Genomic DNA, 14,547 nt, shown 5'->3' with positions numbered 1-14,547 from the left:
TAATGCACTAAAAATTACAACAGCTATAGCAGATCTACATGTAGAAAGAAATCTCATGATGTACAAAGTAAAAGCAGGGAACACTTATCACCATGCAGAAACCTAAGAACTGCATTAAACACATTTTTTAAAAGGTGAAGCAATTTCCGTCAACACTCAGAACATTAAGTCTGCAGAATCTTCCCTGACTAAACACTATGTTATAAAAAAGGGCAAAAAATTAACATTTTTGCTGGTGTTTACAAAATATTTAAATCCATGGGAACCAATATCAAGTCTTCGCTTTCTTCCCATCAGATCACGAAATGAGCTAGAAGAGAAGATGTTTTTACACTTTTAATCTTCTGCATACTATATAGACCCACCCTTATTCAGAACATATTACTAGGACTGTCATTTTAACCACTTGTTTGGAACTAAGTTTTAAGGAAATCAACAGGACTCACACTCAACCTAAACAGTATGCCAGCGCAGTACCAGCAATGACGTGCACACCAATGCTTTGCACAGGTTACAGTGCAGTATAAAATGAATCCTTGCGCCTTTGCAAAATCTTATGTGGAAGCTCTTCTTGCCTCATCATCTTTACACTTAAATCAGACCTTGCTTCCAAGTAAACATGGCAAGGACTGGGTAGCAGATACTGAAGACCCCTATACTACCATGTACCTCTACATTCCTTTCTGCTGCCACCACTGATCTGATCTGCTGCCACCACTACACCTCTGAGTATGCAGTATTCACTTTGACCTATTGTGAAGCCACAGTTTAGGGACAAATCCTTTCTGCAAAATTGCTGATATAAATAGGCATGGAAGATACTCTCAAGCAGTTAAAGAAAAATACAAACTGTTAAAATGTATATTACTATGAAAACTTGTTTAGCAACCTGAACAAGCAGATTGATTCAGAAGTTAACACAGATGCTTCTTCATGCACACTTCTCAGCTATTTAAATTACTGTATCCTACCCTGATATGCTAACATTTCCTAAACTGTTATTGTCTGGTACTATCTTTGAAAAGTAATTTTTCTCCACCGGTCACCCCTGCTTCTACTATCCCAAGATTCAAAATGAAGTTCCCCTACTCATTGAACTGCATCTCCTGCCATTCTTCTACCTGCCAGCTACATTCCTCAGCCAGCCAGCCAGCCTCCTTGTGGCATCCTCTTAGGTTTGTACAGCAGCAGCTAGGTCATGGCCCCCCTTCTGCTGTAGGTGTAGTCCTGTGGAATGGCCTAACAGACTGGGTATGGAAGATGCTTTCATTTGCTACATTTTAACTGTGCAAGACAGTTATATTTCAGAGGGCATTTGGGGAGGGGGGCGAAGATCAACAGTACATTTGGCGGTATGTTTTTAATTTGCACATTTTTATTTTGTTAATGAACACTAATGTTTTGTGTCCTTGAAAATTTGTTGCACTGTTACCCTGACTCTTTAAATAAATAAATAAATAAATAACACATATCTGGGTGCAGGGTTACCCATTTAACCACTTCTATATGTTCTTTCCTAAAGTAATAGCTTTCTGAATAACCATTTCAAGTAAAAAAATTAATATTCACTCTAAACACTTGTTAAAAGTCCACAAGATATCCAAACAGCTGAAACATGAAGTCCTTCCGTCACACACCACATTTCCCTGATCCAGTATTTACCTCTTTCACTGTCTTTTTGATGAAGTCTTTCCTGTCAGACAAGTCATAACTGGGATAGCTTTCATATACCTAGAGGAACCAATGTAACATGCTGGTTAGTGAAGTAGTACAGTTAGAATACATTCCTGACAAACTAAAAGGTACCTGAACAAAACTAATGAAACTGCCTGTGGTATCTGAGTGTTATTCCACTTCGCCAACATACAGTAAGACGAGTAGCAGCCTCTCAGATCCTTCATGACCCCTACTGTACCCCTCACTGCACGTGCAGAAGTGAGTGTTCAAGTGAAGAGATGCCTGGTTTGTTTAAATGAAGGATCTCCTTTTATCCTGGATACTGGATAGAAGCTCCTAACCTCACTGTACATGGAAATGGAGGGTAAAGACTCTGACATCTAAAACAGCCTCTATTCTTTGGCTGAACAATATTTTGTTTTCTGCACCTTTGCCACACCAAATAGAAAGCAAATATTTTATTTAGTTTGCCAATTAGTATGAGTCTTATTACTGAAGATTTATGGCCAACTCTAGGTAGGATACAGAACAAGTATATCTTGAGCATATCTTTCCTCATTTTCTTTATCTCAATTACTCATATTCCACAAAGATGAAATGTGTACAATAAAAAAATATCTGGTTTGTTACTAAAAAAAACATGACACCTATAATGTTTGTGACCATAAAAATTCTGCGGTTTTGTTAGCCACCTTGAGTTTGAGGAGGTAAGTCAGAATATAAATAACTGAAATCTATAAACACTATCAACAGAACAAGTTCACACCAGATCATGACTGACTGTTCAAGTTAAACTTATTTAGAATTGTAAAGTGGGATTTACAAAATATACATAAGATTTCACAGAATTTGCAAGCTTCTATGTACTATTAGTCTACTTCTAACCATGAGCAAATATCTAACATTTAGGCTACAATCCTAAACACACTCACTGATGAAAATCAATAGCATATATTTCTAAGAAAATAGGATTAGGACTGAAATCTAATTAAGTATATTTTAGGCAACAAAAAACAAAAAAGCAAGAAAGAACAAACACAAGACAGTGAGAAAGCTCATGTTATTGCTTCACGAATAATCGCCTCAGATATAAATGGGATGAAAAATGCAACAAGCTGCTGTTTAATAAACAGGGTGGAAAGAACACAGCCTGTAAATGCTGAAGAACAATGCACTAGTAGTATGCCTAAAGTGAACATAAACATACCATGGTAGCTCAGCCTTACCATAAGGAACTAGCCTATACAGAGACAGATACTGGTTCAACTAGAAGAGTACTATATACTGACTAGCAACAGCCCTGCAAAGTAGCAGACAGATGACTGTCCTAGGCCTGATGCCTGAGACTTGGAGAGTATACACGCAAAATAGGTTCTTTATCAGTTTTAGCTCTGTTTAAGGTCTCAATTAAATACATTCTGGTATGGTAAATAATATTGGAAGTAGCAGATTTAGATACTGTCAAAGAAAACAAAAGACATCAATTTAATTTCTTTTTTCTGCACCAAAAGAACACAAGTGTTTATGAAAAAAAATATATATATACACACACTCAGTAAAATACTAGTATACAAAACTAATGTTAAACACTTACCTCTTTACAAATCTGCTTCATGGTGACTTCCTCTAAGTTAGCATTAGCTAACAGCTTCTTCACAGTTTCCTTCAGTTCTTCATCTGTAGGTGGCTTTTTCAACTTTTTAATTAAAGGCTCATCATCTGAACTATCCTCAGATTCACTTTCTAAACAGGAAAGAAATTTTGTTTATTACAACACACAGGCTGGATGTTTCTTTTCTTTTCTCAAAGATTCAAGATTCCCAGCAATTTACCACACCGTTCTAGCTTCATCCATGGAGAATACACCAGGAGACACAGAGATATCACCTCAGGTGAGCTCAACTCAAGAGTTTCCAATGTTGGTTTCAATGGCCAATGGTGAACATGAAAACAAGGGACTATATGGCAGTGATAAGAATTAGGAAAATTAAAACCACCCTAATTCACTGGAATTTGTAGATCACTGAAAAGAATTTTGGTCTACATAACAAAGCTCTGGTAAGTTTTTGAAATAGGGGTTTACCTTTTTTGGAACTATTCTGATTCTTTTTGGTTGTACTGCTATCTGCTTTTTTGACATTAGCATTCTTTGTGCCCTTTTTGGTTTTTGGAGTTGTCTTCTGCTTAGGTTTTTCTTTTTTGGTCGGTTTTTTAGGTCGCTGTGGGAGAGAAAAAGAACATTACAGTACTTTATTTTTTATTTAACATTACAGTGTTCTCCTAATACTATAGAAATAATCTATTGCAAAAGGTATAGTTAGAAAGTTCTCCTTGCAGCAAAGACTAAACACAGCAGCACCTCAATTAAAGCCCTTTGTACTTGGCATTAGATGTCTGCAATTTCAGTGTAATGGGTGGGCTCCAAACTCCTGTTAATGGCAGTTTGCGTGTCTTCCATTTTCCTTTCATCCCGTGTTCCCCCTCAAAAACAATGCTGAAGATCAAGGGACCCTTTAAAACAGTATGTCACACACAACTTGGGGGAAGAGTTGAAGTCATCCCCTAACCCTGCTTGAACTTCTGCTCCACAGAGCTTGCTCTGCTAGTGCAGTTTTCAGCCAATCACTACTTTCAGCTATCCCCCTTTCCCCCAGGGCAACATGGCCTAAGTTCCAGTCACCTCTGAATGACAGCAATGGTGGCTGGAATGGAAGAATAGGGGATTTCTGAGCAGGAAGGAAAGAGGAAGGTGGGAAAGATCAGTTTCCACAAACTCACTGTGTTGTAGGAGCCTGGCCACAACCCATAGTTGAAGCCGTGCTAGAGAATGGGCCCCTCTCATTTTACAAGGCCCCATGGCGCAGAGTGGTAAGGTGCAGTACTGCAGTCAAAAGCTCTGCTCATGACCTGAGTCAGTTTCAGGTAGCCAGCTCAAGGTTGACTCATCCTTCCATCCTTTTGAGGTCAGTAAAATGAGTACCCAGCTTGCTGGGGGTAAAGTGTACATGACTGTGGAAGGCAGTGGCAAACTACTCCGTAAGCACAGTCTGCCTAGTAAATGTCAGAATGTGATGTCATCCCATGGGTTAATAATGATCTGGTGCTTGCACAGGGGACTACCTTTACCTAAAAAAAGTTATGATACATGGGAAAAAAACCCACAAGTCTGAGGTTAGTCAGCGTTCTCTTCTATAGTGCATATATAGCACTTACCTCCTCTTCACTTTCTTTATCTTCTTCGGATGATTCATCCTTTTCCTTTTTTTCATCTTCCTCACTACTAGATTCATCTGACAGGATCTCAGGACATTTGGTGTGTTTAGCTTTTCTTGCTGTTCCAGAGCTACTGCGTTCTTTTTTACCACCTTTGCTGGGTGTTTTCTTGGATTTTGGTAATGGCTATAAAATATTGAAACATTTAGAAGTACAATTACCTAGAAATATTAAGGGGGAAATTGCCCAGACTGCAGTGTAATCCTGTGCTCATAAATCATTTTTAAAACAAAATGGGATCCCAGAATACTATTTAAATACAAATCTATTGAACCCACATAAAATTATTATTTGAGAATAATGAACTTTACTATCAAACCAGATGGCCTATGGGTGGGCGATTAAGTTAACCATAGATGTGGTTATTACCTTCAAAGCCCTAAATGGTCTTGGGCTTGAGGGGCAGCCCAGCGACTAGTCATTGTTATTTTCTCCTGAAGACAGGTAAGGTGGCTACAGCAAACAGTATTAAAGTAGCACCCTGCCTGTTAAACAAAAGGAAGCTTGCCAGGGAGTTTGCTTGGTACACTCTTAATATCTTTCAGGCGTCAGGAAAAATCACTGGCGTTTGTGGGGATTTTTTTCTGCTAAGCTAGTTATTGTTGCCCTGTGGGACTGATTTACGTGCTCTATTTCTGCCAGCTAGTTGATCACACTGATTTTATTTCAATGCTTTTTCTTTTCTGCAAACTGTTTTGGATATACAAAGAAGAAAAGCAGTATGAAGTATTTTAAATAAAGCTTGGCAGCTGCAATATTGCCTTGTTTTCAGCAGTAATATCAGTATTATTGTATTTGAGTCATTTGTCACATTTCTTCTTTGGGCAGTGATGGCTCCCAGACATTTAGTTTCACAGGACTTGCTGAAAAATTCTAGAAAGCAGACACAAAATCAAGGAGGGGACCTATTCCCTGTTTTGAGTTTTATGACCATTATCTACTGCATTACATAAACATGTTTTTCTCAATTTGTTTTAAACGAGTACCAGATTTCTAAATAAATAAATAAATCCTGTTATGCCATAATCTTAATAGGTCAGGCATGATCCCTGTATAAAATATCCTCAGAGGCAATCCTAATGTGCAATTCAGCTTTTGTGCTATTATTATTGAATAGTGTTCAATTTTATTAGGTCTATGACCGCAGTCTTGGACCAAGAAAGGAGGGAGGGACTATTGTTATTATATAAATAATGCTAGTTTTGCGCATTTCTGCCTTTTATTTAGTGTTTTTCTCCATTCCCGTGTTTTCCACAAGCAAAAACATAAAACAGTTATGAGATGCTTGCTAGTAGCTCAAAATTGTTCACATATATTCTTGAAACATTACATATTAACATTACATATTAACATTACATATTAAAACATGTTTCAGAGGGGAGCTGTGTTGGTCAGGGTATCTGACAAAGGCAGCTTTGACTCTCAAAAGCTCATATCCCGAAAATCTTGTTGATCTCCAAGGTGCTACTGGATTCGAATATAGATATTAAAAGCATGAGCATTTTTACAGATTTCCCCTCCCAGTTTCTTATGCCAATTCATTATTACAAGAACGATTTAAAAACAGATATATCTCATTTCACCTTGCCTGAAGGTTTTGGATGCATCAAGAAGTTTAGGATTCTGGATACCAGTTCACTATTAACTCCTGATCTTTCCAAATCAAGAACTTCACAAATACTTTTCAGCATTGCATTTCTGTATCTATAGAGGAAAAAAATTATGAAACATACCGTAATTTTAATTCAGTACAGAGAAAATAATGTTTGAAATTTCTTTTTAATCACAAGGACTATCAAATGGATTACAACTACTTGACCTAAGAATTACCAAGTACCTGGAATCAAACACCAATGCATGGGAACCTGCAAGGACATATGGGGGTGGGGTGGGGAAGGAATCTCATTTCCCCCTCCCCACACTATTTGTTCTTTCCCTTCTCTGAAAGCCCCAATATCCTCTCTGCTTTTCCTGCCTCCTTCCCCGTCTTCACTTTTCCCTCCTGCACTATCTCTGGCAGCCTCTACCCACAAAAAGTATGGCTGTTGCATGGCGCTGGTCACAAGTACTTAAGGAGGAACTGAATTTTCCCGTTTCACCTCCCTGCACGATTTCCTCTTTCCTTCCTCCTGGTATCCTCTATATATTTATCCTCCTTTGCTTCCCATCCACACACCAACCTAACTTTTATCTGCCCCTCCATCTTCAGCTATATATATTGTTATTTACTTAATTTATGCACCACCTTTCTCCATAATAGGGACCTAAAGCAACTGACATCATTCCCCTCTCATCTGTTGATGTGAGGACCTAGAGAACTGCATAATTTTAGACTTACTATAATTAATAGACAGACCCTCTTGTACATTAAAAGAAATAGTGCATGTGATACCAGAAATAATTTAGGTCCAGTAAACTAATTCATCTCAGATACAAGTATTCAGTACACCCCAAGTACTGTAGCTTACAACCAAATATTTACACAGTGAAAATGTTAACAAAATGACAGTATGGGATAGAAATGGGCTTTATGAAGTTGCTTTATCCAAGGTTTGGAATGTATGCATTAATACAGTTTAGTCATATCAAGAAATATTAAAAGGTTACTTTTTTAACATTTCTTCCTTTTTCTTGTATTGACCACTTCCTTTTTCAAATGGATACCCGCTGAACTGTCCCACGTTCTTCTTTAGTGAAGCAACCTATGACAGAACACAAAAGATAATGTAAAAAATTTAAATAGTTGAAATTAATTGAGAGATCGTGTATCACAACCTATTTCTTTAAAGTTCAAATACAGGGTTGTTAGGGCAAAACCTTTGGCCCCCACACACATTTTAAGTAAAAATTACTGTTTCACGAAGCTTAAGAACAAGACAAAAAGATTGAACAACATCACTGCTTGGAACTGCTGTAGCAGTTCCTGATAAAGAAACCTGTCCATGGATTCAAAGAACTCCCTTAATTTGGTGTGGGGCAGAGAAATGCTGAAAGCTGCAAATACTTGTTGGCAACAAAAGGTATGCTAAAACTGGTTGTCTAATGACTATATCCACTCACAAAAAAGAAGACATGAATAGAATGTTCCTGTGTTTGTATGGAAACTGTTTTCAGATTTCTATAAATGCATCTTCAATGGTCCAGGCATGCCTATGGATCTTTTCTGCTAGACAGAGTCCTCTTGGTGAAAGAAGACTTTGCTGACACAAGAGCCACTTCTGCAGCAGAAGAGCCCCTTGCATTGGTGAAAGACCACTTGTGCTGGAAGAAGGAACCAGTAGCATCCATATGATCTAACGCATTGTTAAGACAAGTACCTAAGAAACACATCACAAAGCTCAGCAGGAGAGCATCTACTTTACACGCAGAAGGTCCCAGGTTCAATCCACGGCATCTACAATTTAAAAGATCTGGTAGTAGATGACATGAAAGACATCTGCCAGAGACAGGGACAGCCACTGCCAGTTGTGAAGACAGAAGAACCATCTTGTTCTTGACTTTAGCTTGACATCACTTTGTTCTCCATTTTGTATGCTTAAAAGTTGATTTGTAGTTCAGAGGCCTAGCAAAGCTCATAGCTAACAAGCAACACCTGCAGCTTGTTACCCCAGCAGATAGTGTGTGTTCAAGGACAGTAAGCACACTAGTTTAATTGGATGATTTTACTCATCTGTGGGAAGATAGGAGGGGGAATGATAACACTCCTTGTTCCTGAGAACCTTATTCTGGCCTAAACCAGTATGATCCATCGAGAGACTTCTCCCTGATACCAACTTTGATTGGGAGTCATGGGTCATCTGACCTGAGTCCATTTTCCCATAAGTTTAGCTATGCCTCATGATAGATATCTCATCTTTTTTCTTCTAACCTTACTCGATTCTGTACTTTACCTGCAATACCTATGTAACTTTCCTCGTGATGCCTCATTACAAGCAAGAATGGCCTGAACCAGCATTAAGTATCTAAAGCAATATCAGCAGCTATGTAACAGTGTATTAAGTATATTTAGTTAGTATTTGCTTTTGTTATTTTTATTTAAGATTCTGTAAACTTGTATTTTATCAATTCAAACCTTTTTATTCTTCAATAAAGCCTTTAGCTTTTAAAGGTGGTTTGAGTTTACTGACCTGGCTCAGTTTCTCTACAAACAAGACTAGAGCTTGGCAAGGGCTCAGTCTTGACACCAGCCAAAGTAGTCAAATCTTGAAAGACTAAGTCTGATATGCTATGAGGCAGCTTCATGTATTCGCTGTCCTAGTACACCTCTTTTATTTCAGAAAATATTTCAAACTAACCAAGATAAACAGAAATGGATCTGCATTTTTTTAAAAATGAACAATATAGATGCTTCTACCTATCACTTCTCTAACAAAGACAACTGGCCACAATCCAAAGTACTGGGCAGCTAGTTTCAGAAGCAGAGAGGTGTTGGACTTTCCCCTCAAATATTACCTTTCAATGCTTCATGAGGAACTGGCTTTTGAAACTTAGTAGATTCAAATAGTTTGTGAGAGCATTTAATAAAGTCAAAAGTTAAACAGAACACAGGCTATTTATCTGCATGTCCATTCCATCAAATTCAAAGAAACACATTTCCAATTTAAAAATCATCAAGGTTCAACTTAGGAATCTCTAGCCACCTCAGTCATCTATACAAAGAGGTGGAATGCCCTAAATAAAATACCTGTAAGCTGCAAATACTTGTTGGCAAATAAAATTCCGATAAGCTGAAGCCATTCTATACTTCACACTAATCTCAAATTAATGTGAAAGACAATATTTGAAGAATACTTACTGTGCCTGGTCTATTATAAAGAAGTTTGTGCAGATTTCGAAGTTCATCTGTTTTCTTCTTACTTAAGAAGTACTGTATCCTTTCAATTTCACAGAGTTTTTGTCCCTTTCCTGAAAGGAAAAGATGCATAACATTGGATATCTCGACACAAAACTAGAACATTGTCTGAATATCTGTTTTACAAGGGTCTGCGCCGTGGCGCAGAGTGATAAGCTGCAGTACAGCAGTCCAAGCTCTGCTCACAACCTGAGTTCGAGCATGATAGAAGTCCGTTTCAGGTAGCCAGCTCAAGGTTGATTCAGCCTTCCATCCTTTTGAGGTTGGCAAAATGAGTAGCCAGCTTGCTGGAGCTAAAATGTAGATGACTGGAGAAGGCAATGGCAAACTAAGTCTGCCTAGTAAACATTGTGATGTGACATCACCCCATGGATCAGTAATGACAGTGCAGGTACCTTTACCTCTTTTACAGTGTGAGAACTGACATGTGTAATGGCCTGCTTGAGCAAAAGTCAAGTGCTCAACAATGAGCTTCACTCAGGAATTTAAACAGTGTGAAGGGACGGCAATCATGTGCAGCCACATTTGCCAGGCATATACCCAGGAGGAACAGAGATGAGAGGGATTTCCTGGGAAGTACAACAGTAGCAATTAATTCAGCGCACTTAAAGAGCACACAGCTAGGTTACAAATGTTGCCACATAGGACACTGCATGCATCACTACAGCTTAAAGCTATTCAAATCACCAGGCAGCCAAGCATCAGTTGTGAAACATGTGATTCTTGCCATTCAACACAGACCAATTGGATTTGAATGGTTAACGGAATGCTGGGGTGAGGAACAAAACACCCTGAGCAGTTTTACAGTCAACCAATGGACAAATTGTGGTTTGGAGGGAGAAAGGATGTGAGGTATCCTGACTAGGCAGGGAGTCCAGTAGGGACTTATAGTATATGATTTTAGACAGGCAAAGTTTAGTTAACGTTCATCAATAAAAACAGTGAATTGTTACAGCCATCTAATTATTGTCTTTAAGTCCGAAATGCTGCAAGAACATTGTAACAATTAAGAATAATGCACCACCCAGTTTTGGTAACTGTGTCAACTATCAGACTAGAGTGGGAAGGCATTACAGGTCACACTTACCAACTAAATAAACTTATGTGTTTTGTTACACGCGACTCCTGTGTTGTGCTCAACCCACATAACCCACTACATACACAGTAAAGGGGGGTGGCTGTTGTAACTGATGTGCTCTCTGGTACAGGACTATGAAATCCTGGTACGTAAAAGAAAACACAATAAAGAGAAATCCACTTTGCCTCACACAGCTGAAGTTGACAGTGGATATGGTATAGTAAAATCTGACAGTGGTAAGGTGGTTCACAATTCTCCAGCCTGAAGGACTTGTTATTGGAAACATGATAGAAAATAAATAAGAGAAAAGCTTAAATCAGGGGTTCGGACAATTTATTGCTTTTACAATAAATTTCTAAGAGAAAACGTGTCTTAATTTAGCAAGTTTAGAGACTCTAAAACAAAGGAAGATAACTTGTTCTTATTACAGAAATAAGCTTTAAAAACTTGCCTGGTGTAATTGTAAAAGGCTCCTTTTGTAACGAGGACACTTGCATGGTCAATCTTTCTACTTTCTTCTTCTCTCTTTTTCCTTCAACAATGAGGCTCTTTTCTGAAAGTGACAATTAAGAGTGCTTTTCTTCTGTGCACAGGTATTCTTTACCCCTGTATTCTCGAGCCTTCTCCCACCCGCAAATTAGCAGCTGCCAAAAGCTTTGCACTTGTGCTGTTCATTATGTATTTTGCCCTGCCAGGAATTTAGGACAGCATATAGGTTCCCCTCTCGTTTTATTTTCATCACAACTCTGTCAAAAGGCCCAGTCATTATCTCACAGTTTAAGCTAAGATCACCAGTAAACTTTGGGGCCATGTGCAAATTTGAATCCAGGTCGCTCCTGCCTCAAATTCGATACCCTAGCCACCACAATACATTGGCATTCTGCTGAGACCAGCCATTACAGATATCACAAGACCTTCCCATGCATCCTTTCATCCAGTGTTTTGCTCTTCTCTAAGATGTAGAATATGCATGCTTTCTGAGGTAGCAAGTCACTGATGAGCAATCAACAGGGCCAGACTCACACACAGCACATTATGGTAGTCCAGCCTCAAGGTTACAAAAGTATGGATATGGCTATGTTTAAAATTGACAAAGACAGCAGCCTTAACAGCTTATGGAGATAGTAAAAATCACACCTTAAGACTACCTCAACTTCAGCTTCCAGGAAGAGACAAGTCCCTGAAGCAGTCCAAGGTTACAAACCAGCATGATAAGATGTGGCTGCACCCTCTTAATAATCAAAATACCTTACTTTTCTAGTCACAGGCCTGTTTATTATTTCAGTCTTTCTAGATGTGGTTTTACTATTACACAACTTTAAGGTTGACAAGATTTTGTATTCCTTGGCACAGTTATCAACCAAAAGGGAGCCTGCAACCAAGAATCAGGAGATTGAGACTGGGAAGGGCAGCCATGAAGGAGTTAGAAAACATCGTTAAGTGTAAGGGTGTGTCGCTGGTGACCAAGATTAAGGTAATTCACACTGCGGTATTCCCTCAATGCTATGTACTGGTGTGAAAGCTGGACAAAGAGAGCTGACAGGAAGAAAGTTGATTCCTTTGAAATGTGACGTTAGAGTTTTACAGCAATGTGGACCACCAAAAAGACAAAAAAGTGAGTTTTAGTTCAAATCAAGCCTGAATAATCCCTAGAAACTAAATTGACCAAACTAAGGCTATCATACTTTGGTCGCATTATGAGAAGACAAAACTCACTGGAAAAGACACTAATGCTAGGAAAAGCTGATGGTTGCAGGAAAAGAGGAAGACCCAACATGACATGGATTCACTCAATCAAGGAAGTCATGGCCCTCAGTTTGCAAGAACTGAGCAAGGCTGTTAACAAAAGGACATTTTTCAGGTCATTAATTCACAGGGTCACTGCAACTCAGAAATGACTTGGCGGAGCTTAACACATCAAGCTTACCTATAATCATCCCTCCTCAGTGGCCAGATACTGACTAAGCACCAAGACTGCAGGGGTAGGAGTATATTAAGAAGAAAGGCTCGTCATCATCCTGATGGCACTAAGGTACTTCTTCATGACTGTTGTCTGATTAGTAGCAACACTACTAATTGAACACTACAGATTGAATTACTTTTTCTCCACTGGTGTATTCACATAGCTCATAACAGCTTTTACTAGGACCAACCATATGACACACAGCACAACTTTATGTGTAATTTGGTTGGCCCTAACAAAATCATGCAGATTGTGGGTGGTTTCCCCCCCCTATTTACTTTGGAACTCACACAGATGCTGTTTACTAGAAAGAAGTTAAAACATTCTTACTAAAAACTGATTATAATTACTGCATTTCTTACATTGTTGGCTGCAACTTGATGACACTTTACATACACACACTTACCATATTTAATATACACATCTTTTTATGTAAGCAGTCAATTTTGAGTATAAAAGTATGAAAGATGTCTTTATAAATATGCAGTGTGTGCAAGAAAAAAGAAGGAAGCACTATCTGATACCCACACCCCTCCTTTGAGGAACATTTTGTGGTACATAAGGATAAGCGATTGTTACTTTTAACAAACTATCTACAAGCAACAGGATACAACTAAAAAAGGTGAATAAGAAAGGGTAGGGCGAGACCCAAGGCTTAGCTGCTCAAGTGAGCTTTGTAAACTATCAGACAGCCACTGCTTCACCATCCCCTTTGTTCTTTCCTACTGCCCACACTGCTGTTTCTGTTAGACAATGAAGTTCAGGGAAGTGACGGCAATTGATCCCATGCTCATCCTCTTACATTGGGAACCAGGGCACAGGAACAGATTGAACTACAGCCCTTGAACCTACAAGCAGAGATAGTAATCCATCCACAGCAGGAATCTGAACTCAAGGGCAAAATACCCTGGAATTATCCTTGGGATGCAGATACTACTCACAGCAAACTGGAGTTTGATTTAAGGCTTCTGAAGACTTTATGTGAGCACATTAACAATCAGATTTTTGTACCTGTCATAAACAGAGGTTTGCCCCAGTGTCTGAATGCAGCCACAGAATGAACATGCCTCTTTGTAGCATAGACAGAATGTATTTTAAATTATATTTCTTATAGCTGTGTTTGTGAAAACACTTTATCTAAATGTGCGATCAGACACTGCCTGCATCCACAGCCTCAAAATGTGTAAGCAAATAATTCAACGAAATACAAAGCTAGCATGGAATTAGTAGCTGGCATCCAAAGATGTGTACATAGAAAGTCTTTTCCTTAACATTACATTGACTCCTGCTCTGCATGGTCCCATAACATGGTTGCCTTTCCTGAGGATGTCACCTACCTTTCTCCTCTTCCTCCTCCTCCTCCTCTTCATCACTATTTTCAGTTTTAGGTTCTCTCTCTTCTATTTGCTCAGCAGGTTGCACACCACCTTTTTCGGAAACAGAAGTCATGGCTGGTTCTTCTGCACAGAAATAGAAGGAGGGAAAACATCAACATTATTCTCAAAGTGTGACTTTCAGTTTTGTTTATAACACAGGAAGGAGTTGGAGCAGACAAGGAGCGCCCAGTTACTTTACGAACAGTCACCTTACAACTTAACTATTCAGAGCTATATTTTTAGCACCATATCTTATACAATAATTCATGAGACAAAGAAAAACAAATGAAAAATCAAGTTTCTTTGCTAGGGACAGATTTTCTTACTC

At 38.7% G+C, this 14,547-nt stretch overlaps 1 protein-coding gene across 1 annotated transcript; it reads right to left on the bottom strand.

Moving 5' to 3' along the window:
- Positions 1–1,589: 1,589 nt before the first annotated feature.
- On the bottom strand, positions 1,590–14,295 carry DEK (DEK proto-oncogene). The gene is made up of 9 exons (XM_056854346.1): positions 14,181–14,295; positions 11,332–11,433; positions 9,746–9,855; positions 7,558–7,652; positions 6,534–6,654; positions 4,891–5,076; positions 3,761–3,896; positions 3,272–3,420; positions 1,590–1,731 (listed from the first exon to the last, which is right to left on the bottom strand). The coding sequence occupies exons 1-9, from the start codon at positions 14,290–14,292 to the stop codon at positions 1,630–1,632; spliced, it is 1,113 nt and encodes a 370-aa protein (XP_056710324.1). The 5' UTR covers positions 14,293–14,295; the 3' UTR covers positions 1,590–1,629.
- Positions 14,296–14,547: the final 252 nt, after the last annotated feature.

Source organism: Euleptes europaea, chromosome 8 (assembly GCF_029931775.1).
Source record: "Euleptes europaea isolate rEulEur1 chromosome 8, rEulEur1.hap1, whole genome shotgun sequence".
Lineage (NCBI taxonomy): Eukaryota > Metazoa > Chordata > Lepidosauria > Squamata > Sphaerodactylidae > Euleptes > Euleptes europaea.
Note: the sequence above shows the minus strand (reverse complement) of the source record. Positions and strands in the feature narration are given on the sequence as shown.